This window comes from Anthonomus grandis, chromosome 12, assembly GCF_022605725.1.
Source record: "Anthonomus grandis grandis chromosome 12, icAntGran1.3, whole genome shotgun sequence".
Taxonomy (NCBI): Eukaryota; Metazoa; Arthropoda; class Insecta; order Coleoptera; family Curculionidae; genus Anthonomus; species Anthonomus grandis.
Genome location: NC_065557.1, coordinates 29,555,303 through 29,581,954, shown reverse-complemented (window position 1 = coordinate 29,581,954; position 26,652 = coordinate 29,555,303). Strand labels below are relative to the sequence as shown.

The window sequence follows — 26,652 nt, the reverse complement described above, 5'->3', positions numbered from 1 at the left end:
TGGTAGTTATTACTTAATAAACGGAGAACGAGATATGTACTTTTGGTATGCAGGGTATGAAGAATTTATTTAGAAACAAAATATCTTACCCCATGTGTATAAGGATTTAATGCATAAAATTAGACCTCGAGTCATATATTAATTTAAAAAGAATGCTGGTTGTAGTAGTATATTTAGAAATATAAGGTGCTACTACATCAAAGCCACGCCCTTCAAATTTAGGCATATTTTAAATTGTCTAATAGTTGCGTTCGATTTAGGGTGAAGTAAAATTTAGGTTTTAGACTCAGACTTAGGGTAGATTACACGATTTTTGTTGTACCACCATTTTAAACTATTTTCAAATATAACTGGATTATTACAATCACAACTTCATTTGTTAAAACTAGTTTGTTTACCTATTTAATGTGTATAAATTCCCAAAAAACAACAATGTATACCAAGTATATATGTATATATTGCAATAAAAAGAAGCACAAAAATAACCGAGAAATTTAAAAAGTACAGATGCGTTTACCTGAACCTATATGTACTAATATGTAGTCATAAAAAATAAATTCTTAGCCTGTAAAAAAGAAAAGAGGGATATTTTAATATCAGGAACTATATATGAAGGTGCAGAAAGTTCTCTTATAACTTACCAACTATAAGAAATTAAACTTAATTCCTAAACTATCTAAGGTGTATCGAAAAGGGGAGCACTTAAACATAGCATCAACATAATGTTTGAAAGTATCTGTAAAAAAGCTATTAAATAAGAACAAAAATGACTGAAAGCTTTTTTCTTTTCACTGTGCGGTGTAACAACTTATTTTATATTACTATTGTAGTTGACCTTATTTAAAAGTGTGTATTGTTATTCTTGTACTCTAAATAAAAATGTATTTGACAATTAATAATTTTAGAAATATTATGAAATAATAAAACATGATTGTTTTGAAATCATAAATTCAATCGTGGAAATGTTTTTAAGATTTGATAAAAAATTCGCAAGTAAAGTACATAAGTTATACGGTGACGGCAATTCGAAAGCATTGCTGAATTGATGAATCTGATCATTCCCTTGTCACCAAAAATGATTACGAACTCCACGCGTTTTTTAAGCATCCAATTTTTGATTATCGAATAAATTATGAAAAACTGACATACGACGAACTGGCAGGCACACGCAAAATTCTAATAGTTTTTAAGCTCCACGGTCTGGTGCATAAGTCCAAAACATCTAAATTGATAAGTAGATTTCTTTTTCTCATGGCTAGAAAATTAAGACATGAAATTTCACTTATTTTACAAAATCTGTGACTTTTTGCTAAAAATTATTGTCATTTTTTTTCCTGGTGTAGGGTTGGTGCGATTTTAAGGGTTAATATTATGATCTAATAATATGATAGTATAATTATATTTTCGTGAATATCGTGATTTTTGATTCTATTAAATTTTTTTCAGAAAAGTAAAGAAAAGCTTAACTTCTTAAAAGTGAAGATATAAAATAATATGTTTTGAAACAAAACAAAAAAGTAATATTCACTAAATAATAAAGACTTATAGGAATGTGTCTTAAATATTAAGGTAAACTTATTAGTTTTAAAAGAACTCCATACGGTTTCGAAAAATTAGAGTAAGGAAGCAAAATAAAGAAGCATTTTTATTATTTATCCATTATTCTACTTTAGTGTTTCGATCTAGAAGCAGATTTCTTTTATTATAATATATATTTGAAAAAATTATACAATATAATAAAAAGTAATGTTGTAAAGATGATGTTTTTAGCAGTAAGAATAAGCATCGATTTAGTATCAAATAGAATCTCGTAGATACAAAATTAGAATTTTATCAGATTAAAAAATACCAATTCATTTAGCTTCAGAGAGAGCTACAGTTTTAGGAGGTTTAGCTTACATTAGCTCTTTTCAAAAATTCAGGAAAAATATCATTTTATACTGAGAAGATTTTACAGGTAACAAAATATTAATAATGATAAGTATGTAATTATCTTTTATTTCACCTCACTTAAAAATGTCAGATCAATTTAAGTGAGGTGTTTTATGTATTTGAGTAAGGAGACACATTTCTCAAATAAAATAGATAACCAAATATTAACTTTACAATCAATCCCTCTCCTTTTCCGTTTTTCTAGGAAATCCGAATTTGATTTTTAGACTAAGCCGCAAATGGTTTTTCTGAAAAAAAGTTTGAGCTAAAAATATATGATAATTAAGTTATCTACAATTTACGTTCCGGCAGTGCAATAATGTTAGAGAGCGTTAAAGCTACAAAAGGAAGTTAAAATTAAAAAAGAAATGAGATTTAAAATTTGTTTTATAATAAATTAACCTCAAGTCTTTAACTCAAATACTGCAAAAAAATACTTAAAAAGAAGTTATTTCGATGAACTTTAAAGTCCTCTAACTCTTTTAACTCTTGGCAGGTTAGCATTGCTTCCATCTGGTTGATCCAGAAAATTATACATGTTTTCGTCCACTTTTATTTCAAAACGAACCACTCTTAATAACTCCTAAAAAAACACTTCAGATCTCGCGAATAACGAAGCACATTTAAAGCACTTAATAAAACTAATTCTGTAAACTGATTAAATTATTTATTTTTAAAACACATTTTTGCATCCTTACTGTTTATAAGTCTATAAACTTAAATTTTTTATACACCGTTGGATGGAAGATTATGTGCCCTTTAAAATAATGTATCACGCTATAGGACATCGATAAAATATTCATTATTATCAGACATTTTAGCTCACTACTACATAGGTCAGCCGACTTAATTTTTTTGGCACTGTTCAATAGACATTTTAATGCTACTTACAATGATGTACCACACGATGGAGATTCCCATTTGACATATCAAAGTAAGGTTAACTGAAGGTGAGGAGCTGATTGACAAAACCTCGTCAATTAAAAAATTAAACTTTAGCAGTATTTATTATATGTTTCTTGTATTTAAAAATCCACAGCTTTAATTAAATTAAAAAAAAGACATTTATTTAAGTCAAGTCCGGCATAAATCTATAACTCGTTACTGAGATCAAATGTTAAAACATAGCTTAGAGCTATAGAATTCAATTCAGAACTGAGTCAGCAATAGATGAATGTTGATTTATTTTATGTTTATCTGGTACTACTTGACCAATACAAAGTACAATAGGATGTAATTTAATCTTGTTTTATCACGTATAAACTAAATACGATTTATTTGTGTTGCCCATATTTACGCTAGTATATAATGGCATAAATTTTACAAATCTTTGTGATTAAATGCAAAAATATTATCATGTTACGTCTATGCCTAAAATAACCATGCATGCTGTCCAGTCTAGTAGTCACGTATTTGAAGGACGCCCGTCTCGCTGTAGTTGAAAAAAGAACAAGTTCGCCGGCTCCCGCTTCGCTTCTCGGATTTACGGATTTACCGATATGGTTTTAAAGACATGGGGAAATCCTTATTGTTAGCCATGGTTATGATGTTATGACGTACTATTTAATTATAAACCATCCTATAAACGATCATTAATTAACAATATAATAAATACTGTTTTACTAATGTATGTATATACCGAGAGGTGATAATGGTGAATAATGCTAGAGGCTAAATCACTATTGATTTATTATTATACATTTTTAGATATTAAACAGATTTTTATTAAATTCTTATCTTCAGTACTTTTACAATTATAGGCACTCACGAAAAACCGAAAAAAATTAACACCTCCTGTTGATCTTTTTAGTACTGTGGTTACAACATTTTGAATTTCTTAACATTTTTTTTAATGTAACCCTGAATAACCCTTCGGTTAAAATAAAAAAATTAATAAAATCACAACTGTTTACGTTTTTAGGAAATTATTAGATTTTTGCTTCTACAAATTTCTAATCATTTTAAACTTATGCTGAAAATTGTGTCTTTCGACCATCATTTCCGAACTTTAACTAACTGTCTTGGAAAAGAAAATAACTTTACTGTTTGGCAAGTGATTTCAAAAGTTGGTCGACGGAAGACGGGTATAAATATAATAATTATAATAATAAATAAATAAAAGAAATTTTGAACAAATCAGCTTGATAGCAAGGAAAACAATTGACAACCTAACTTAACTACTAACATTTAATTAAAACATAACCTAAGAAAATCTGGCTATGTCAAAATTCATTAATTTTATCTTAAATAAACTTCAAACACCAAGTTTCAATTAAACCACACCAATCGCAAAAAAGTTAGTAAAACATAACCTTACAAAATAATCCCTACCCTAGCATCCTCTGATCTTAAATAATTAAATAATTAAATAATTAAATTATATAATTAATTAAATTATAATTAAATAATTAATTAAAGTTTTCTTTATGACGTTTTTTCTTAAAGTATTCTTTCATATCAATAACCTTACCAAAAGGCCTTTTAAATAAAATCCCATTTTACTAGTAAATAAAATTATTAGTGCCCACTGCTATTTTGTCCTATTATTAATCATTCAGAAAACACTGTGCGAACAATTTACTCGGCCTATTCCTAGGCTATTCCCTTGGCCTCCAAGATAAATATTCAATATAAGAATTTTTAGATGTTGGCTTTTGGAATGATTCTGTTTATAATAATTGCGCATATATTAAAACTAAATGAATATTTCTAGATCTCCCGATTCAAGCTACCTTGATTTATTTCTCTATGGAAGAATTAAGGAATTAATATAATTGCAAGAATTAGGAATGCTATCTGGATTATCCCAAGAGCTAAAATTGAAATTACTGTTCTTTCAAATTATTAGCGTCTGTAGATGTGCATCCAAAATAACGGAGGCTATTTTGAATAGATCTGGGTCGCCATTAGATTACTTTCTTTTTTCTTTCATGGGTTTTATTAAAAAATCATTCTTCTTAGAGCCACAGACCATATTATTATCATATAAAGAATTCAGTAAGCTAACTATAATATACTTAAAGAAAATTTAAAAGTTTTAGGAAATTTACCGCGCGATCCTTGGCCTTCAAATATACACTAAACTCATTTTAATAGCTTCTTTGGATGTTATTTTGCTACTTTATCATAAAGAAAAACTCATATCATTCCATCTAATTTTTTTGAGTTTTTTAGGATTTTGGGTCATAGTGTCAAAACTAGCCCTCTGGCGGAGAAGAATTCAACTAAATTAACTATATTTGAATGACTTACTTATTATATTGGGTATTACGTCACTTATAGCAAAAATCAATTTAGAAATTTTTATCTCACACGCTGAAAAATTGAAAAGAAAAAGAAAATAGACTTATTCACGTATTTAAAAGAAATATATACTTTTTTATATGATTTGACAGTTTATTAATAGTTTGACAAACTGAAAATAAATTAATAAACCGTCAAATCATATAAAAAAGTATATAAAGTATTTTCGAATTAAGAAAAAATTTTGATGAGACTACATTGCTGAAAATTTAAAAGATAAGTATATTTTATTTTTAATTTAATTTAATTTTACTTTAATTACCTTGATAACGGTAATAGATATAACTACCGAAACGTTGGTTCAAATTAGGTATTTTTTAAAAAAGTAGGTCTTCTTGTTTTTTTTTATCGTTTTTTTATTGTAATATTCATAACAAAGTTAGGTAGGATATTGAAAAGAAGAAACGAGCTCAGAGATTAATAGATTGAACCTCAGCTCCTAGGTATATAAAAATCTATTATACCTCAAGTAAATTATTGTATTTAAAACTTATTGAACTTAAATGAAATTAAGTATATCGAACGGTATCGTTACAGATTTAAGTTCATATTTCTTTTAAATACGTGAATAAGTCTATTTTCTTCTTCTTTTCAATTGTTGAGCGTGTGAGATAAAAATTTCTAAATTGATTTTTGCTATAAGTGACGTAATACCCAATATAATAAGTAACTCATTATGAATTCGTCACAACAATACAGATTTTACTTAACTATATTTTAGTCGATTATTATTGCTCAAGAAATGCTCTTTGCAACGATACTAAATTTGTTAAAATCAGTCAAGCCCAAGTTATTGCAAAAAAAAATGAACGCCCACCAATATCTTTATTTTTGAAATAACTGATTTTCTTTTTACAAAAAATATACATTAACTGGATTTAAAAAAGAAAAAAAAATCTTTAGGTATCATGTGAAATTTAAAGAAAAGGCAATTTAGAATTTAAAATAGCAGTAACGCCGTCTGGTCGTCATTTTTAGAACATGAAAATATTTTGCCAGCGATTCTTCATGGCCGATTTACCCCATAAATTTTTTAACCCTAAGTCATACGACAAACGGTTGGCGAGATACGGCTGAGGAACAGTCTTATTGGATCACCCGGTATTTGCAAACGTGTCACGCTATCAATTCTGGACTATTATTAAACCTATAATCAACTATTTTTAAACATTTAATTTCAAGACCTTAAATATACCTGTTTTTAAATTACTTCAGCTCTGAAAGTGCCAAACTGAATACCAATGCTGGCTCCGGGGTTACATTTAGTAATACACAAACAATGAGCAGGAAGGTTTTATATTAAATTATTAATATTTTAAAGAATCGTTTTAGTTCCTTATACGAACCCTTTTTTTTCGGCTAGTTTTATATACTGTATTTAGTTTGTTTTAAAGTATCATTCTTAGTGCGCTTACTTTAAATCCCGCATCTCCTGATTATTGAGATTTGGTTAAAGTAATATATGAAACTCACAATATTAAAGGTTTTTTTAAAAGCTTGCAGATAAATAAAATGAAATTAGTTTGTATCATTAAATTATATTTAGTGTAATTGTTGACCGATGGTATCAAAAGAGAATGCACATATTTTTTTCATTAAATGAAATTGTGACGTGTAACTGCTTAAAAGAGAGGTAGAACATTTTTTGGTAGAAATCTTATTTTATATTTTATTATTGTATGGTCCAAAAACTTAATTTACTAAAAAACTAAATTCTCTGCATAAGTTTTAATAGCTGCCAAACTAAATACCAATGCTGGTAGTTTTTAAGTTCGCCCCGGTCTGGACCGTCTCGTTCTGATTCTTTGAGATTAAAAACAACAGCTCAAGGCCTCCGCGGTTACATTTAGTGATACGCAAACAATGAGCAGGAAGCTTTTATATTACATTGATAATAGTTTAAACAATCGTTTTAGTTTCTAATACGAGCCCACTTTTCTTCGGCTAGTTCTATATACTGTATTTAGTTTTAAAGTATAATTCTTACTGCGCTCACTTTAAGTCCTGCATCGCCTGATTACTGAGATTTGGTTAAAGTAATGTAAGAAACTCACAATATTAGAGGTTTATTAAAAGCTTACAGATAAATATAATAAAATTAATTTGTATCATTAAATTATATTCAGTGTAATTGTTGACCGATGGTATCAAAAGAGAATGTACATTTTTTTTTATTTAATGAAGTTGTAACGTGTAACTGCTTAGAAGAGAGACAGAAATTTTTTTAGTAGAAATATTTTTTTATATTATATTATTGTACGTCCTAAATACCTGGTTTAAAATCCTAAATTTACAAATGAGAGCTAAAACACAGAATATCCTTTAGAAATAAAAATCGTATAAAAACACGTAGGGGTCTGTTTCTGAAATTTTTCTCTCTCATTTACTGCAAAGCTTCATGTGATGCCGCTTATAAAGTATCTTTCTTTAAAAATGTGCAATCGTCCGTTTGCATGTGTGTTACATGCTGATTGATATTTTTTCACAAACATGCGACAAATCATAGTTGTTTTTTGTCACATGGTTTAAACGTGAGTTAATAATTGTTTAATTTTGAATATTACCTTCCGTATTATATTCACGATATGCATTGGTGTGTGACATATTGCTACGATTTTTTTTTCAACAAAAAAACTTTAGTTTATTGTCAAAATATTTAAGTATAATTTGATAATGCTGCCGTAAAATCGTAAGTTATAAAATTAATTAAATAGTTTTAAAAATACGAAGCACATATTGGGCTGTTAAGTTAGAGTAATCTGCCGTGATAGCACTTGATTTTAGTTAAAACAACTTTTTTAACAAAGCAACAAATCAGAATTTTATAATTAGTCCTATAAAATCATTAGCTATGCTTATTCGGAAATCTACTGATAAACTAAATTCTCTGGATAATTTTAATAGTTCAATTAAATTTGGAAATAAAAACAGTTACAAAGAACTTAGGTCTTGGTATGGATCATGAGCTTCACTTTGTTAATAAGTCCCTACAAAAAGCATATTTTAATTCATAAATTACTTTATCATAATATTTTAAATAGAAAACATAAATTGGTCAACGGACCCTATATCAAACCGCATATAGACACTGCAAAAATGTGTTCGCTTAATATCTGTTATTATCGCAAATAAGAACAAATCAGGCAGGCTTTTAACTTATCAGTGTAGTTGTCTTTAAGTAAGAAAAGATACCTACGTATGATTTATACCTTTATTGAAAACTATATTGTTTATATTATCGTACTAATAAAATTCGATTTCGAATATCCAGAACATAAGCATAAGGTTCAAAGGTAAGCTAATAATCCCAATGCATTCTACTTCCCTGCTCGGACGATTCTTTCCTTGTTATATTATTGCAAACTGTCTAAATGATTTTCCTGCAGTTATACTTGCTATATTTCAAGTTAATTTTAGGACAAGGTGTAATAAATGGTAATCTTTAATTTTGACAAATTTTTCTTTTTTTTTGTACAATAAGGAATTAATTATATTAAAAAACTTGTTAATATATATTCTATAGTCATTTTTAGCATTAGGGTCAAGTTAGGGTTAGTTAAAAAGTTTTCAGATTTACAATCTGACAAACTGAACTTTGCCTTTTTGAATATTTACTTTTGTTTTTTGTTAAATTTTCACAATTTGGAATGGGAATGTACAAATAAAGTGATTATTATTATTAATATCATTAATTTAAATTACATATAGATATTTCCCTCTACAAACGAAATTTTAAAGATTAAATATAAACTGTAAAAAAAAGTTTTTATCGTTTAAAGTTCGCAAGAAAGTTGCCGCTGAAAATGCTGAGGTTAAGGTAAACTTTAAAATTGTATCTCTTAATTTCTTTACCTTCTTTTTGACACAAATATTAACAAATATTCCAAACAACAAAGGCATACAAATGTCTATATCAAAATAAAAAAAAATAAAAAAATCAAAACAAAAGTTTATGGATTTCGTCACAGTTTTACATGTTATAATCTTGGCCTAAAGAAAAAAAAATTACTAAATACCTAGATAACTAAAATTCAAAAATATCCACCTATACTATTACAAAAAAAGTCACAAACATTTGCTATGAAGAAGGAATTTCTTTAATTATTCTTTGAAAACAAAAAATTGTTACGATCTTGTATTATATTTGTAAGAAAGTGATTAAAGTATTATAAGTGAAATTTTTAAAGATTTTAATTTTATGGTCGTTTAACATCAGAAGCCTGTGTGATGCCTATTACGTAGGATCATTCTCATAATATAGATGAGATCTCATAAATAGATGCTCATCAAAGTATATTGATTATATGGTATTTAATTAGTATAGTTCTTCTGTATGTGAATTTTGCTGTAAATCATAGTGGAAATAGATTCCTAACATACAGAAGTTAAAAGAAGCTATAACTCTAGAAGGAAGCACTATTAAAACTATACAAATATAATATTTTCAATCGCGCAACTATTACATTAAAAATAGAGTTAATGCTTCACAAAAGTATACTAATTTCTCATATTTTGAAAATTCTCAATTTCCAAATTGATGATATGACCCTTCATCAATCAAACATTGACGTAATCGTAAAACATTATTTTCATAAAAAAAGATCACAGAGGCACAAGAAAAGACATAAGATCATCAGCAAATTAAAAAAAAAGTGTCTAATGAATACCATCTTAAATTGTAAGACATGCTATATATTATATAAACATTTAAAACTTTTATTATTTTTATAGTTTTTATACCATTTTGATACTTTTTTGTAGTTTAGATACACACTAGTTTTGAGGTTCTACGTCTGTTTGGTTTCATATAAAGTTTCACCTTAGCAGTATAGTTTTATTGATTTATCAATTTTGAAGGCTCCAATTTGAGTTATTTAGATTATTTTCTTAACCCCTCTAGTTCAAATATTCCAAATTATGTTTACTGGCTTGCTTGAGTGCTCTTTTAAAATTAAATATGCTTCAGCAAAATGGTATCAATTATTTAATAACTTGATCACGAAGGTTTTATCTCTTTTTTTATGCGTTTTCTTAGAACATTTATATTACAAATCAAAAACTTAAAAAAAAACTATTTTTAATTCTTGCACTGTATTATGTTTAGCTGTACCCCAACATTTTGATTTGCAAGCATTTATAAAAGCTGATTTTCTAGGGCATGCCAATACATATAATTATTTTAAATTTCATTATGAAATAACACAAACAATAGTCTAAAAACGTATACGTATCATTCATTAAAGGTGGTAGTTATTAATAATTTGTTAGATGGAATATTGATAGGTTTAAATTGAATGCGGTTTAATAATTTCGTTATTATTTTATAACATTTCGTTACTTAAATTTTATTAAAACAATAAAAAAAATGAAATATTTTATGGTATTTTTTGTTTGGTTAGTGTTTATTGTAAATATAAATGGTAAGTTAATATTTTTATATAGTTTTTAAATAAATAAATATATATTTTTTAAATAACTCACGGAATTCAAATAGCTTTTTAATGTGTTATAACATAAGTTTATTAATTATAAATTCTAAATTTCAATAACTCAAACTTGTCACCTTAAAATTTCGTCATTTGTTCTTTAAAGAAAAATTAAAATAAAAATAACAGAAAACACTAAAATATACCAATAAGTAAATTTTCATTTAAACAAATTAAAATAATATTAACATATTTCAAAATTATCAGTTATATAGCTCTACATCTTAAAATAAAAAGTATTTTGTTTAAATTACCTATTACTCTGCTACTTGTATTCAGACACTAAGATATTTCATAGATCTAAGATTTAAATATGTATTACTTTTAGGGATCTTTAAATTCATTTCATACTAAAATTTCCCAATAATATAAACTTTTCGGTATACTTTTACATGACTTTAATGAATAAAAATATATTTCATATCTCTAGTTATATAAAATATTCGGATTAATTTTTTTCAATATTACTAGTCAACTTTTTATGTTTCCAAATATTTAAGGTTTCATTTACTCTTATGTTAATAAGAGTATCGCTTAGGGGCATAATCATTCTTATAGATAAGAATATTTAAAAAGGGGTTGGTCATTACTTCAAAACTACATTTTCCTAATTGATAATATACTTTTTAATTAGTTTTCATCTTGGGCTAGGATGTTGCTCTGTCTTCAGGAAAAAAAAATTTTTTTTTAAATAATACCGGTAATATACGGAATATTTCAGAAAGCGGCTAAACTTATCTTAGAACATATAGATAACACTTTAAATGTTTACAGTTCTGTGCCGGAATTATTTCAAACAGTTATAAAACATGCAAATCATCATACTTTGTTCTCTAATCTTTTTTCTATTGTACACCCACCATATACAGAATGATTTAAAAAAGATACTGCTAAGCTTTTTAGAGTTCACCTTATGTAAATATATTACAACAGGGATTACAACATACAGGGCGTGCACTTTAAAATGATGTAGTGAGTCCCAAATTCGAGGGTGACCATTGGAATCTCGGAAACCGTAAGAGTTACAGGGTCGGTTAATTGAAGGCAAAGTTGCGCAAATTGAAGTTTAATAAAATGACGTTTAAAAAATGTTTAAACTCCGCATACTTTCAAAGTTGTCCGAAAAAAATCGAAAATTGGTAAAATTGTTCTTACCTTCTACCGACTTTATTTAAAGAGACATCGGAAAACTAAAAACAGTTTTTCATTGCCACTTTTTATGTCCTACAACATGACACAAAAAAAAAATAATCCGACGTTTCGTTTTTTTTTCGATCATCATCAACTTTATTTTTTCTTATGGGCGCCATATTTGATGTTCTCATTTTTAAAAAGTATTTTTAATTGCCTTTAAAATTAGGTATGGCCATTGCATGTCCGATTACTCCTTCTAGTACTTCCCATAAAAACTCCATGAGTGCAAGAGAGAAAGATATGGGATTTCCAAATAAATTGATTTTATATAAACTGAAGCTATAAAATACTCTGTATTTGATATAGTTTTTTTTTAAAACTAATTCAATGAAAATGTATCAATTAAATACAGAGTATTTCATAACTTTGGTTTATATATATAAAACAGAGTTGATGATAATTTCCCAGATAAACTTGTTAACAAATCCCATTGAGTTTTCCGAGATCCCCCTCGATTCGATGGTCACCCTCGAATTTGGGACACCCTGTACATGGAGATATTAAAAATCCTTAAGAAAGTTGTGTAATCAAGTACCTATAAATAATCTGCCGTCTACTTCTTGAACTCTAAACACCAATGGATATACAAGAAATATAAAGAAAAAAGTGCTTTTTATAAAATCTTTTATGTCTTGTTTAATAAAAAAAAAATAATGTTAATAACGAAACTCTTAGGGTGCCGGTAAGAAGAAAAATTCTCGCTGAAATTTAAAAATAAGCTTAAAAATAATCTAGGTTTGCTATGTAAAATAAGGCCAAATTAAACTTTCAATTCCCCTTTAAAAATGCTCTTCAAATTTGTAGCTTTTGGCAATGTCAAAAAACAAAAAACTCTACCAACAAATTACATAAACAGTTGTTAGATAGTAAGATAAAGATAAATAAAAATGCAAAAAATAAGATTTTGACAGGCTGCCATTTTGCTATGGGTAAAAGTAATAACTTGATATTCAAGAAACATAAAGCACTCAGTGGGAGCTTTCAAATGATGTAGCGCATGACCCCTTTTTTTATTCAATTTTATTTTTCTAAGTCTTGCAAAATAAGCTAGAGACCAAAAAGTGGTATTTAGTTTATTAATGATGTATGCCAAATTTCAAATTTTTATATAAACACATTCAAAATATATAGAAGACGGAGGAGAAAACAACTAAAAGCGGGACTGTATATGTATGACATGTTTATTTCTTTCCTGCACTAGTTACGTAATACCATATAAAATTATTCATTGAAATTACCAAAATTAATAGTAGTAGACTTTAATATTTATATTAATTATTATTTATCATACAACGGAAACTGCAAACGAACAAGTAACATTTTAGCATTGAAGTAAGTGTTTAAATAAGCCACCTCATCGTTTTCTCACATGCACAACACACATTGTCTTATTATTGCTTCACGGGATTTTATAATCATATCTCGAGTAATTCTGTAAACAGCCTGTCTCGGATTGTTTTCTGGTAGATATTGGAAGTTCCATAAAGGCACAGATACATCTGTGATAAAGGCTTCCCGTCGGTTGGTTTCTAAGAGGTTCAAGTATCACTAGTATTCTAAGTTCTCAATAAGGCCCAATCACGTGGGTACCCACAATACTTAACCAGACATTAAATTTAAATATAGAATATATTCTATTTTGGTGCCTTTCTTGACGAACTAGCCGCGGATTATCATCTGATCAATAAACTCAACAAAATTGGCTCTCGTCGAACCAAAGGACTTTTAATAAAAAGTTTGACATCTCCTTATTTTTTTCAATAAACCTTTAAAAAAACATTCCTTTAATCGCATCACTATTCTGAAGTCCTTGGAAGGACTGTTCACAATAGAGGTGATATTTATGACGCGTTAAAACACTATTTACCATTGATTACGTAATACCTGTTGTAGCTTAATTTGGCGTAAAGACGCATGAAGTGTCGCTTGTATTACTTTGTATTTATTTTTTTAAATTTTCGTCCAGAAGTTTCTTTTTCTTTACTTTAGCAAAATTCCCGTAAGCTACAAGGCTGTCTTTTAACCATCTAAATATAGCTAGCTCTATAAGATTGTCGGCTTTCTGAATATTGATTCAAATACATTTCTGCAGTCTCCGCTTGATTTTGATTATAGAAAATAAAACTTTAAATTAAAGTTATTTATTTTGAAAGTCACAAACAATTACAGACATTTGACACTAACTATAAATTCTCCCTTGATAGTTAATTAATTAACTAAAACAAATAATAAACATCACTATGAGGTAATTGACGAAAAATATTATGTTTTTATGTTTGAAAAGTATTTCTAAAGGAAAATTTAAAAATGCAAAAATTAATATGTACATAATATGACGCTCATAAAAAAAAGTTTACTTCGGCTTCATTCAATAAAGTGAGTCTAGATTATTTTTACTTTATTTTCAAATTCATGCCCACTTCCTTCTACCATCTTGAAAATTTTATTTTTGTCTGTAACGAGATATACAATAGAACTTAAAAAAATGCACTTTTTTTTCCCAGTATGCGTTGCTATTCCGAGTTCAAAGAAGTATATTACAGAATATTTATATGCGCTTGATTGGGTCGCTTTTTCCCTATTTGCTTCATGCTGTTTCTAATATCCCCATGTATGTACATCTTTTTAAACTGGACACTCTGTAGATACGTTTTTTTCGTATTTCTTTGTTTAAGCGGATATTTAAAAGTGATGTATATTTTTTTCCAACCATATCCGGGGGAATTTTTCATTTTGAGTTAAGTATCTATATACTAAATACTTATCGTCGCGCATAAGCGTGAGCTGTCAAAATTATTATTTTTATTTAGTTTAAATAAAAACCAAATAATTTTAAAGAATATCTCTGAATAAAGTTGGCAAAAACAGACTTAATCTCTCGTCGATATCGTTTTGCTTTTCTACTCTAGCAACGGATACAGTATTATTTTATTGTCATCAAATGTATATAACCTGATAGTTAATATATTTACAATTAGGCTACTTCTAAAAAACGATTTTTCTAAAGTACTACGCCCTTGTTATCGACTTACATAGAATTAAAACAGTTTAAAAAGTTGTTACATTAGAGTGACTTGTTCTGCATTTAAATTTTTAAGGAATATGGCACTTCATATCATGTATTAGACAACCAATATTTTTGAATCTGAATCAACAGAGGCAATATATTAGTTATCACTAAAAAACACCTTTGATTTATTATTGAAACAGCTATTTTTTTAAAAAACGTAGATATCTGTAGTCAAGGTAAAGTAGGATAGATTTAATAAGGAAAATGTAGCTTTATATATATAATTTATAGCTTCACTACCATAAATATGGTACATTTTTAAAAATAATGCACAGTGGCAACACAGATACGAATGTTTTTTTATCCACATTTTGTTTTTTGCAATAGTATTTGGCAAGAATGATAGCAAGAGACATGGATTGACGCCGCTGGACAAACGGTGCGGTATAATTTGCCAGCCAAAAATTTTTCTATGGATTAAGGTGGCACAGTTAGCGGCCTTATTTGACTTTCAGCTTACAAATTTTCCAATAGATAGCCTGATTTGCGTGCTACTTTTAGATCGAAATGCTCATATCTAAAAAATAATAAGCCAATAACAAACTTTAATATATTTATTGTGTTTTTTCATCGAATTATACAAATATATAACTTAATTAAAAAAAAAAATTCTCAGAAAAAATATAACTAAATCAGGCACATTTTAAAACATAAGTCTCGAACTAAATGCTGACTATGTAGTTAAAAATAATTTAAAAAAAAGTCTGAGATTTGAAAAAATCTAAAATACTGAATATTTAGTCTTTTGAAAAAATGTATTATACCCAAAAAATTTATGTAATTATAAAGTAAATATCACGTAAAAATCGATTATTTGTAATCCGCGACTTCAGTTACCTGTCAAATATGCTGAAAATTTGCAAATCCCCGTTTTTTGGGTGTTTTTTTTCATTTTCCGTCCCAAAAATGGTGTAAACCCAATTTTCAGAGAATTTTCAGGGGGATTCAGAAGGGCTTATGCTTTTGATGACTCCTATTTTATATTTCCGATAAGAAATTTAAAAATCTAGCAAGACAATCTAGTTAGCTATAAAAAAATCTTAAGTTTGTATCTTAAGTATCTATTGCATTTTTCCGATACAGTTAATCGTTTTCGATAAAATCGCAAGTAAATGAAATGGAAGCATTATTAAACTCGATTAACTATCAAATTAGAAAAAACAAAATAAGCCGTGACTGATTTTTTTTTTTATTAAATTAATTGTATCGAAAAAATATAAGAGACGATAATTTTAGATCTTTTATGGTATTCTAGATTTTCAAATTTTTTATCGTAAACAGATAGATATGGGCTATCATAAAGGTAAGCCCCCCTAAATACTTGCCGAAAAATTGCATAAGCCCAATTTTCGTGACGGAAAATGTTAAGATCGCCCAGAAAAACGGGACCTAGCAACTTTTCAACAGATTTGAAGCAAAACTATAGTCAGTGTTCCAAATAGTCGATTTTCTCCAAGCAATTTACTGTTAGAGGGCTGTAATTCCTCGTAATGTAAGGAGGTGCATTTTAATACACATGTTAATAGAAAAAAAAATTATTTTTATTTCAACAATATGCTGTTAAAATATTTGCAGCGAATTTTGTAACACCCTGTATAAGAACTAAATTTTTAGACTTTTTTTAATAGTTGACAACTACTTACCCTATTTATAGCTTTTTATTATCATTTGGTATAGTGAAGGGGTTTTGTTCTTTGGTTACTGAAACTACGTTTCCTATCTAAGTGAGGATAAGAGTTATAAATCTTTTATCTAATAAAATAAAAAATTTAAATCCCATTTCCAAATATTCGGGAGGCTTTCTAAAAGTTCTAACTTATGTGTCTAACTACTTTCATATTTACTTTTTTTATGGCTAATCCTAACATTTACCATTTCGCTAGTAACTTTTGCTAGGCATGAATGAATGAAAATTTTATATTAGGTGATGAAATTATTATATAGGGTGCCTCCGATTAAGTCGGGACTATTGGTACCTTTGTTAATATTGAGGATTAGGTGTTTGTTAAACCAATAAACTAGTAGTCCATCTATTTCCAATTATTTGCCTAATATATGTGTGTAACTTCAACAACGGTTCTGTATTTTTATACACTTATAATTTTTTATGTAACCCCAAAAATAAAAGCTCTCGACTTTTATTAGCTGGAATTATGTCGTGTTGCAATCCATTTATCCTTAAACAGTCTACTAAGTAATATTCATCATTTAGTTTATAAGAAGGTGCTGCATCGTGTTGGAAATAGATTTATTACCGTCTGTCCAAGTTAACATCTAAATAATTCTCCAGCGCTCCAGATATTATGAAATCAACATATCTCCTTCGAGTCAAAGTGCTAGTCAAATTGACTTTCAGAGTTTCTGGGATCAGTAGGGAAAAGATTTTCTTGAGATTAATAGTGTACATTCTTACGGTTAAACATCTACATTTTTACGGCTTTTATTTGAAAAAGTTGCTTCGTCGGCCCAAACTGTACAGCATAAATGATTATAATTTGATTCATATGCATTACGCAACTAGTTGTTGACATGTATTACTTGTTTTTTTGCGTCTTTTTTCTCTCTCTGGCTCTTGCCAAATCTCCGATTGAGTTTTCCATATGAGCTTTAAAATATGCCAAAACAGAAATTTCAACATCCTCGGTTATATAAATTGGTCCTTTCTTCTAGTTCTTTTAAACAGGTTTTCGTTACTTCTCAACTTTCTGCAGAGGATTAAATAGTGTCTTCAGTTTGATAAGTTACGAATGTGGAATCTCTGATAGTACCATTCTAGCGCTCTCTCATAATTTTTTGTTCGATATACAAAGTACCAACATATCACATTTTTCAAGACGCAAAAAGGCATTTTACTAATTTAGATTTTACAAACATTTTTGTTCTCAAAATGTTTAAAGCCAACTTACCTAAGTTTGGCAATATTATAAATATCGCTATAATTTATTTGTTATTTTTTGGTTTAGGCTATAACTGTAAAAATTTGTTTAGAAATTATTTAATTTTAAATATATTTTAAATTGGATTCCATTTAACAAAAGTATTCTTTTTACATTTTCTGAAAATGCGATGTTAATTTTTTTTATGTTTCCTCATTTCAATCGGCAGTATAAATCCTACTATAGTTTACTAATTTACCCGATCCTGTATCTTATTTATAAACAGCCTCATACTAATAGTGCCGACTTAATCGGAGGCACCCTATATACTTAAAAGTATTTTGCTAGGATTCAGGTTATTTATCAATCATCCGAAAAAAATGTTTAAACTACATCACACAACTAATATATAATAGGTTTTATTACATCGTTTGTTTCGCTTAGTTTACATCTTTCTTAAGTAATATATCTCAGAAAATAAATAATCTTTAACTATAATAAAGACTTGCTAAGTCTTCATTATAGTTATCTTGGTTTGGCATCGAAATCTGTATTAATAACAGCAATAAAGTTCGGACATTTTCAGTCTTTCTCTTATTAATCCAGATACTTTAATCCTTGTGCCAACTTTTCAGAAATAGCAGAGATCGGAAATTCTAAAATAGACAAGTTTTAATTTGAATCTTCCATAAAAATTCACAATTAGGGTTTTTGGGACATATAGAATTTAGAATTGGCATTATTTTCAGCCTACTCAAAGAAGACTAGTCAAGTTGACATTCTAAATAGGGATAAGTTGGACGCGCTGACATCGAATATAGTTAAACGAGCCACTCTTGAAGATATAATATCTCAGAAGTTCAAAACGGACAGAAAGGAATCATTGCTAGATTTACTAAAGAAAGATGATCTTCGAAACACCTTGCAGAAGAAGAAAGTTCCTATTAAGCCGTTGTTTAAACCTATTAAACAATCAACTCCTCAATCACAAGCGTAAGTTATTATGATAAAATAGATTAGTTGCAATTTACTAAAGTTCAATTACAAGTTTTAACGCAAATTATAAAATGACTATTTATTAACCTCTGTAAAAACTCGTACATTTTAAAATAATAAAATGAAATGAAATCAAAATAAAATGATAGCATTTTCGAATTACCGTTTATAGTGTATAGTGTGAATAAAGTATGTTAGTAAAATGTATGTAGATAAACATTAGCCAACGTATCTTTAGCTAATTTCAAGACAAAATATTCATATGAAAATTTGAAACCCTCTTTATTCCCACACTAACGTTAAAAATAAACTCTAGTTAGTGATATAAACATTTGCCGAGAGATGCTTTCTCTATGAGATACCCGCTGTTTATTATTATGACAAAAAAAGTTTCTTACTTATAACTTTTACACTGCTTGAAATATTTCTATGAAATTTGAGACATGGAATATCTAGGAGCACTTTATACATATTTTTATAAGCTCCATCAGTGGCATTCGTATTGCATCGAGACTAAATATTTTTAAACAAAAAACATGCTTTTTACAAAAAAAAAATTAGTTTTAAAATTCTCATTTAATTTAAAGTAAATTTGGTTCTTTTACTTTTTTACGTACCAAGCACCATTTTCGAGTAAACAAATAAAACAAATTCTCAAGCTTGAAGAAACCGCTAAAATATAATAGAATAGTATAGAACGAAATGTGCACTTAAAAAAAAGCCATAATCAAATACGAATCTAAAGAAAAAGTTGAAAGTATGAACCATTTTGCTGATCAAATAATTCACATCGATGTCTAATAGATCCAATAGCAGCAATTTCCTAATTCCTCGGAAGCATTTTAAATAAGGCCATAAAGTTCTTCTAAAAGGGTAAGATCTGGGCTTCGTGGAGTCCAACTAACTGGCTTATTGCGTACGATCGTTTCCCAAAAAATTGTTATCCAACCAGTTTCTAATATTTATATGAATGTGAAAACCATCCAGTTAAAATCAATCCGCTAATCTTGATTTTAGTGGAATATTTTCTTACTTTATTGGCATGCTCTATTATTAGAAATTATAAAAATGTTTTCCCATTAATTTGTTCTGTTAAAAAATAGGATGCAAATAGATAATTATTATAAATTTGAAGCCAAACACTAAATTCTACTTGCATTGAAAATTTCTTGGCCTAATGGCATGTGGATTTTTATATGCTGGTTATGAAGGTTTAATAAACCCCGACCATAATATAATATATAAAAACTCTCAATTCTAATCAATTGAATAAATAATCGAATGATAAAAAAATAACCTTCGCAAAATTACCTTCTCTTAAACCTTGGACGAGTTGCAAATAGTAAGTATCTCGATGGTAATTTTTTAAAACTCCAAGAATTTTTGACTTGCAAGGATAAAGTGTGAGAGCTAAAGAGAATCCTGTTATAATTTTTTTCTTGCTAAATATTTACCCTATTTTTTTGTTTATCAGATCTAGTACTAAGTCCATTAGGTATAAATCTTTTGTGCATATTGACATATAGTGAGGAATGCGGATAACGTCGTTCCAGAATCTTCATCTTTACCCCTAAATTGCCTCCGTCAAGTTTTCTTTTGCTACTTTATAACAGAAATAAATATCGGCTTGTTCGTGACTCGTAGAATAAAAATGATTTTACTTGTCAAAGATAAACTAATAAAAATTAAGTCTAATCATCATGCGCCGACTTGTTACTGCCACAAATTACGGACAACCTTCAAATATTAATAATATTCGAAGCTGACAATAGCTTTTTTCTTCATGGCACACTTTGCTTTACACATTAAGAAAATTACAATTTTGATGATTATGCTTAATAGTGTATTGAAAGAAGAAATTGGAAACCAAAACTGTCATTTAAAATTTTTAATTACCCTAAAAATAGAAGTTATGTGTGTATTGAATTTGTCTGATCTTACTCTTGATTATTATCTTATATTTAGCTGATTTCTTCATGCATGAAAATATGTTTTATATTTTTACTTTAAAACAGTGCCTCGTGCGTAAAAAATCAAGAGACTGATTAGCTCCAAATTAAATATTGATTTGAAAAAGTAGCGTGTAATTCTTTATTTTGTCTTAAAATATTCAGTATCAATGCAATATGACCACTAATAGAATTTTTAAAAAAATATATGGAAAAAGAACTACTTAATGCTTAAAAGCTAGGCCACAAATTACATAAAAATATTTTAAGCAGTGTAAAAGTTATAAATAAAAAACCCTTATAATTTAATCAAGATATCTTTAGTTGATGTTTAACTACATACTTGATTAACACCTTAAGTCGACATTACATAAGTTGGAAAGAGTACACAAGTAGCTGTAATAATTTTTAATCATACGTGTTACTATTTTTTCTATTTATTTGTCTTGCGGGTCTTTCCTCTGAACATTCTTCTTTCAGTTGCCGTTGATCCTGTACTAAATTTATAAGAGAAAATGTAGAAATTACCCACTTGATTCGTGCTATTTATACAGTCTCCACATTGATATATCTTAGTACATCTCATATGTAGCTGTTTTTTTAGAGTGAAATTGTCCGGGCAGAGTGATACTTTATAAATTGCTGAAAAACATATTATAACAGCTACCTCCAGAATTTTTACATCATGTCATATACAGATTTAAGGTTTATTCATTATTTTTGGGATTTTACTCTTAATACAGAGTCGGTTACACCAGTAGACCATAGCATCCACCCAAATCACTTTGTTTTTATTGAAAAGGGCTTTTAGCTACTTCATACTAATGGAAGCTCGGATATCTGTCAGATCGTTAAATATCTTGTATCTTTATTGCATGTATTTCATTTTAGAATTACTGCTACGTGTTAACCAAATGATGCACCATATATTGAACCATATATTTCTACTCCCTTACATGTAATAATTTTGAGAACTAGATTGTTAAAGGGCAGGTTTCTTTCGGTCTTACTATAGTAGCATACAAATGGTTGTATGCGTGTAGAAAAAGTGTATAAGGTCTAGATTTTTACCATCTGCTAAAAGTCTCATTGCACGAATTTGAGGAATACGTTCAAGTTAGCTTCCCTAAGGGTAACATCAATGCATTTAAATTTTCGAGAATATTGGACATGTTGCCTTGAGAAGTTGATTTGGTGAAAAAGTTTTAGTTTATAAATAGAACTATTATACAGGGTGTTACAAAAATCGGTGTCTATATTTTAAGAACGTATTATTGAAGTCAAAATAAGACTTTTTTTCTATAAACATATGTCCTAAAATGCTTCCCCTAGAGCTACAGCCCGCGCAAATTGCTTAAAGAAAATCGATTATTTGGAACACTGACTACAGTTGTACGTAGAATCTTTTGAAAATTTGCAAGGCGTTTTTTTTTTGGGTTTTTTTGATGCCTTTTGATATTTTCCATCCCAAAAATGGAGGAAATTTAGATATAAGAGGGCTTATCCTTGCGATGGCTCATATCTTAGGTTTTCGATAACAGTTTTGAACAACTAAAACACCATCTAGTTAGCAAGAAAAAAAGTCTTATTTTGACTCAAATAATACGCTTTGAAAATATGTGCACAAAACTTTGTAACATCTTGTAGTTTTTTATTGTTTATACTTATCCGAACGCCACAACCTTTTATAAATAGCAGTGCTCTTTTTATTTTATTGGATTTAGTAACGCTTTTCTTATTTTGTTTTTGGTAATCTAGTAATGTAATAAGAATTACTACGTCATAGGTATCTATAGCTAGAAATGCCTTTTTAATTCCTTATAATGTAATTTAGACTGTTTTTTCTCATTATATCGCATTATAACCTCTCAGCGTAAATTCTTCTGTTAATAATTTTAGTAAGAAATCCTGTTTTTAAGAAGTTTGATATATTTAAAAGGATTGGAGATTAAATCTTCTATATTAAAAAATCTGCTTATTTAAGCAAATATAAAAAAACAGTTTAAGTAGTAACACAAATCACCAATATATTGTGTTTAATAAATTAAATTTCTTGATAGAATAACTACTAGTACATTGGTGCATATAGTATGAAATCAACCGAATAGCCAAAGAAAACTTCTGTAATTCTTTAGGTTTTCAATTTACAGGATTCAAAAGATTAGTATCAGCCTATTCTAATATTTTTATTTTTATAAAAAACAAATTGATATTTTCAGAGAATTCATATTTTTGTTTTAGATTTCAAAAAATCCAAACCCGCTTCCAGGATATGATGGCAAAAGCAAGACTTTCTGCACCGACTCCTCAACTAAAGCTTAGATCAGACCTAAATAAAGAAGAAAAAATAAATCTTGTGGCGAAGTATAAACAACTACAAGAGGAAATTAAAAAACGAATTGAAGATGCTAGCATAAAGGTTAAAAGTACTGAACCAACTATTAGATTAAGAAACAGAATTAACAATAATGATGATAAAGTAGGAAGAATCAGTTTGCCCAAGTCACTAATATCAAAGTCAGTTTCCAAACCCCGCATAGAATCATCTGCACAGCCCAAGGAGACTTTAGTTACAAGCACAGAATCATCTAAAGCAAATCCGACGATATCTACTACAACCAAGGCAACAGATAACCATAAAACTGAAAGAAGTAATCCAGATGTAAAAGATACTAATAGATCCGAGAAAAAAGTTTCTACGGCAATTGAAAAAACTAAAACAAAGCAAAAAGAGTCCGTTTCTCAAATAAAATCTAAGTTTGCGGAAATCATGTCAAAAAACTAATAATTTGGTCTGTAGTAAAACTAGTTTGACTTATTAGTTTAATAAAATAAAAAAAACTTTACTGTTTGTTAAGAAATTCTTTAATACGTTGGTTTATTATATTTACATCTTTATTAATTTATGAATATATCTTTTAAAGTTTAAGAAATTATCTAGTAAACGTAATATAAGTTAAATAATTTGAAATTCGTTTTATTCAGTTTAATAAGATACCATAGATTCCATAATATGATACCTTGTCAATATTTTTATTGGGTGTTTGTTTTAATTTATTAATTTAATAAACTTGTTCTCTATAATAACGTCGAAAGATTAAAATAAATTTTATTATAATATAGTTTATTTATGGTTTATAAATCTAGTTCATAAATTGACTCATTTTATTTATTTTTGTTTTGAAAATGCATAACACCTTTTTAGACTACTTCAAGACAAAGCCATTCAAAAAAGGCTATCAAAATGATTTCGACGTTTTGGAGTTCGTATGAAGTTTTACTCGGTAACTATCATAGTAGATTTATCGGCTTACGGGTTTTTACCATAAAAACTATTTTCTTATGTTATTATAACTTTTACTAAAATTAAAAGTCAAAAAGTTAAAACAGCAAATGAGCAATATCAAAGACCAGCATAAAACTGTCCGTTACTAAAAATTTAGTTTCTTACTTTTTCTTTCAATTTTGCTACATTATTACTACTATACTTCCTTTTTTTAGATAGGACAGTTTGTACAGATTTATTTCTTTCCGTCTTTGTTTGATTTAATCTGATTTAGTGAATCATATATGTGGTTAAATACATAAATACATTAAATTTGGTGGCCGACTTATGTTCATGCATGGAAGATTTAACAATTTACTCCATATTGTATTAAACTCTTCATGTTTTGCAACATTCTTCATCTATTTTTCGATAATAAAAGGCATTTTTTGGATATAGATTCGCAGGATTTATATTGGAAATAGATCGAAATAATTGCAGCTTCATGGGAAAATGAGTGGAGTCAGAGATTAGATATAGGCAGAACCCTTCATGTAGACAAGCGACAAATGTAAATCATTCGCGACAATCAAGTTATATGGAAGTTTTAGCAAAATTCATTTTACGTACCTGGGCAAGAATCACTGAATCGGCAAGGAGAGATATGTAATGAAATCCACATGAACCATCCGCATAAATGATGATATGATTTTATTATTATCACCGGTGATTTTAATATTCATTTTTCACACACATCTAGTTCTAAACCTAGGCTTTCCAAAAATACTAAAAATCTGTAACTTTAGAGTACAACTGGTTTAATAATTATTAGTAATAACCTTCTGCCTTCAGCTACGAAATCACAACCTGTGTCAGAGCTTTTAACGGATTATTGTCTTGTCCATAGTTCTTTTAATCTAGCATTCAAAATCCGTCAAAAATATATTGATAAATCTTATTAATAAATATGCATCCTTTAAAAAAAATCAAAGAGAAGGCATTTGTTCCCTGGATCACCGATTAAACATTTACATATAAACATTAAACATTTACGGAAATTTCGGGGTAAAGCCCATATGCCTTATGTCAAAAATAAAACATAGGCTTTTTTGAGATATTATCATGTTTTGATAAACTATATTAAGTGTTATTGCTATTGCTAGAGAAAAAATAACATATTTCACAAAGGGTTTTTTGACTAACGCAAAATATATTAAAACATTTATAAGCCAAATTTTAAAATCCCACCAGAGCTATCAGTGCAATGCAACTATTGATATAACTCTTAAATAAAATGGTTTTCTGGTACAGGCATAATCGACATAGCGGTCATTTTTAGAAAATTTTCTTCATAACCACTCTTCCGAGACTTCTCCTTCATAAAAGATAACTCTTTGTATTAGCGGTAAACCTAATTATATGTCCCCGTGAATGTATTTTTAAAAGACCATTTATATAAGCAATAAATAAGACTGACAACACTATGTCCTGAGGTACCCCGCAGGTTACAGTCCTTGTACTACATTTAAGTCCTTCAATATTAACAAATTGGGACCTAAATAACTTTTTAAGAGATTCAAAGCACTTCCTCTTATGCCCAATTTTTCCAATTTCTCTATAAGTATTTTATGACAAACCGTATCAAAAGCTTTTTTAAGGTAAATTCTACAATTATTTTTTTCTATAAATACAGAGATGCATGGTTCTTTTTATCAAGAGCTTCCTACATTTTTGACGTCAGAGATAAAATTGCTTCTTCTGCTAATTTGCCTTTTCTGAAGTCAAATTTGTTATCAGAGATAAAATATTTTTTCCAAAAAAAGTAATAGTTTGGAATTTAATAATGAAATTTTTTTAAAAATTTGAAATGAGTATAATCCGCTTATAGTTGTTCAAACTGATTTTACCTCTTTCCTTAATAAGAAGTTAAGGTTCTTCTATTTTAAAGTAATCTAGAAATATTCCAATTTGAAACCAAAAAAAATGTATTAAATAGGATAGGTGCAATTTCATAGACAAATTCTTTTAGAACTTCGAAAAGAAATTCCATCATGACATGGACTTTGAATTTGAATAAACGTCCATATACGATAGTATTTAATTCGAACACAAACACTACTAACCAGACTAATAACTGGCTACTAGGTTGTTCCTCAAGTAATTTTTTTAATAATCAGTATACTTAGCTTTCTTTCAAGATCAGTAAGAAATTTAAACAGACGACATAGTTCTATTAGGTACATACCACAATTTCAAATTTGTTAATGCACAATTTTGGCGTTAAAATAAGTAACTTTGTACTTTTTTTTTCATTTTACAGTTTACATATTTGCATGCATAAGTAAACCTCTCTTAAGCCATTTATTAATGATTAACAGTCGAACTTGTTCCAAGAATTTCGTTTTGTTTTATCCTACTTAAGAGGGAATTAACTTAATTTGATATATCCAAAAGTAGCTTACTATTATTTTCAAACCTTTATTTTACTGAAGCGAAATAAAAGTGTATTTTAAGACTATGAAAATCCAGATACTTAAGAACTTATGAACTATCTAAGGCTTATCTGCTTAAGACCGTTATT

General features: G+C 28.2%; 1 protein-coding gene across 2 annotated transcripts; it reads left to right on the top strand.

Annotated features, from left to right (window-relative positions):
• Positions 1-32: 32 nt before the first annotated feature.
• On the top strand, positions 33-23,777 carry LOC126742624 (uncharacterized). Of its 2 annotated transcripts, none has more exons than XM_050449358.1 (3): positions 33-54; positions 18,611-18,854; positions 23,048-23,777. In XM_050449358.1, exons 1-3 carry the CDS (start codon positions 48-50, stop codon positions 23,589-23,591), a joined length of 795 nt encoding a protein of 264 aa, XP_050305315.1. In that variant the 5' UTR covers positions 33-47; the 3' UTR covers positions 23,592-23,777. The 2 variants fall into 2 exon arrangements, with proteins under 2 accessions (XP_050305315.1, XP_050305314.1); XM_050449357.1 differs by lacking the exon at positions 33-54 and adding an exon at positions 10,455-10,655.
• The last annotated feature ends 2,875 nt before the right edge of the window (positions 23,778-26,652 follow it).